Genomic DNA, 1,966 nt, shown 5'->3' on the forward strand with positions numbered 1-1,966 from the left:
CCCTTCCTTCCTCTCCCCTACCTTTCCATAGCTCCAGTGTTCCTTCCTCTCCCCTACCTTCCATAGCTCCAGTGTTCCTTCCTCTCCCCTACCTTTCCATAGCTCAGTGTTCCTTCCTCTCCTACCTTCCATAGCTCCAGTGTTCCTTCCTCTTCTCTACCTTTCCATAGCTCCAGTGTGTTCCTTCCTCTCCCTACCTTTCCATAGCTCCAGTGTTCCTTCCTCTCCCCTACCTTCCATAGCTCCAGTGTTCCTTCCTCTCATCACCTTCCATAGCTCCATGTGTTCTTCCTCTCATCTACCTTGCCATAGCTCCAGTGTTCACACTGGAGCTATGGAAAGGTAGATGAAAGGAAGGAACACTGGAGCTATGGAAAGGTAGGGGAGAGGAAGGAACACTGGATCTATGGAAAGGTAGGGGAGAGAGACATACGCTGTGGTCACACACCATGCTTATAATCAGAACTTTACATATTTCACTTGCCATTTGCCAGGTCCTCGTTGCAAATAAGCATTTGTTCTTAACTGACTTACCTGGATAAATAAAAGTTGAATATTTGTTAAGTCCTTGACCTTTGACCTATGTTCCCCTCCCAGGTGGAGAGTCTGTGGGAGCTGCTGTGTCCTCTGATCCGTACAGCTCTGAACAACATCACTGTAGAAACCTACGCTGACTGGGGCACCTGCATCGCCACAGCCTGTGTAAGCTGCTAGCCCTCCCATCCCTCTCATTCAGCAGTCCTTTTCTTTCAGGTTCTTTCTCAATTGGTAGTTCCTTTATTCCCATTTGCATCCTCTCCTTGTTTCCTTCTCAAAACGCATTAGAGGAGAAGGCCTGAATGGGAGGGGAACTTGAATCTTCTCTTCCAATGCATTTTGAGAAAAAGGCGAGGAGTGAAGAATTGAGTACAGATATTGAGAAATAGCCTCCTGAAGCTCCTGTCTAGTACTTGCCTGGCCTGGTAATTTCCTGCTTCCATGCTGTTGACATTTGACCTTGTTGTTGTACAGGAGAGCAGACGTTGACTTTAGGTTGGTTGTGTTGTACAGGAGAGCAGACGTTGACTTTAGGTTGGTTGTGTTGTACAGGAGAGCAGATGTTGACTTTATGTTGGTTGTGTTGTACAGGAGAGCAGACGTTGACTTTAGGTTGGTTGTGTTGTACAGGAGAGCAGAGACCCCAGGAAGCTCCACTGGCTGTTTGAGATGCTGATGGAATCTCCAGTCAACGGGGAGGGGGGATCCTTCGTAGATGCCTGGTAAGGAAACACTTTGCCTCCTTTAATTCTCATCCTAGACAGTGTCTTGGTGTTTGTGTGGAAGGGTGTATTTATTCTGCTCCATATCTGCTCAGATGACTAGTCCTGCATGGAAGAGATGAGCTGTGTTCGAATACTCATACTAACTGTACTTTTTGTGATGTAAATTGAGTATGAGTAAATTGAAATGTAGTATGCTTATTGGCCATAGTATGGATATAGTTAGTGTCGTGTCTTTGCTATCGTTAAATTGAAGACTTATAGTTTTTATCATAGATTCCTATAATTAGGGATTACGCGATCACTTGAGTAATAACGTAATTAATTAACTATGAATTCGAGGGCACCAGGGAAAGTTATTAGATTACAAAGTTATAATTTCCCAATATAACCTTTCAGATATTTTCATATCTGATCAATGGTCTTCTAATTAATGATTTATTTACTCTACCTTACGTCAGTCTCATTCCAAACGTCGTAAATCGTTGATCTGCACGAACCCAGTCTTCACCACGAGTCATCCATACATCAATTGTCTTAAATCATTCATTTATTACTAACTAATTAATTCACAGAAATGCATAAGGAATATGAAATTGTTTGTACCTCAAGTTCTGTGAGGTGGAAGAGAATTCCTTTGTCCTGAAAGTTTACCCTCTGTCTTAATACTGTTTGTGGTGGGGAGATTCTCAGGAATTTACGGACAT

General features: G+C 43.2%; 1 protein-coding gene across 1 annotated transcript in view; it reads left to right on the forward strand.

The window, feature by feature from the left end:
- The window catches only part of LOC111978017 (proteasome activator complex subunit 4B-like), a 109,039-nt gene that overhangs the window by 86,127 nt on the left and 20,946 nt on the right, over positions 1-1,966 (forward strand). Inside the window, 2 exon segments of the mRNA XM_070448206.1 lie at positions 598-702; positions 1,168-1,259. Coding sequence (XP_070304307.1) covers positions 598-702; positions 1,168-1,259 — 197 coding nt within the window.

This window comes from Salvelinus sp. IW2-2015, linkage group LG18 (genome assembly GCF_002910315.2).
Source record: "Salvelinus sp. IW2-2015 linkage group LG18, ASM291031v2, whole genome shotgun sequence".
NCBI lineage: Eukaryota > Metazoa > Chordata > Actinopteri > Salmoniformes > Salmonidae > Salvelinus > Salvelinus sp. IW2-2015.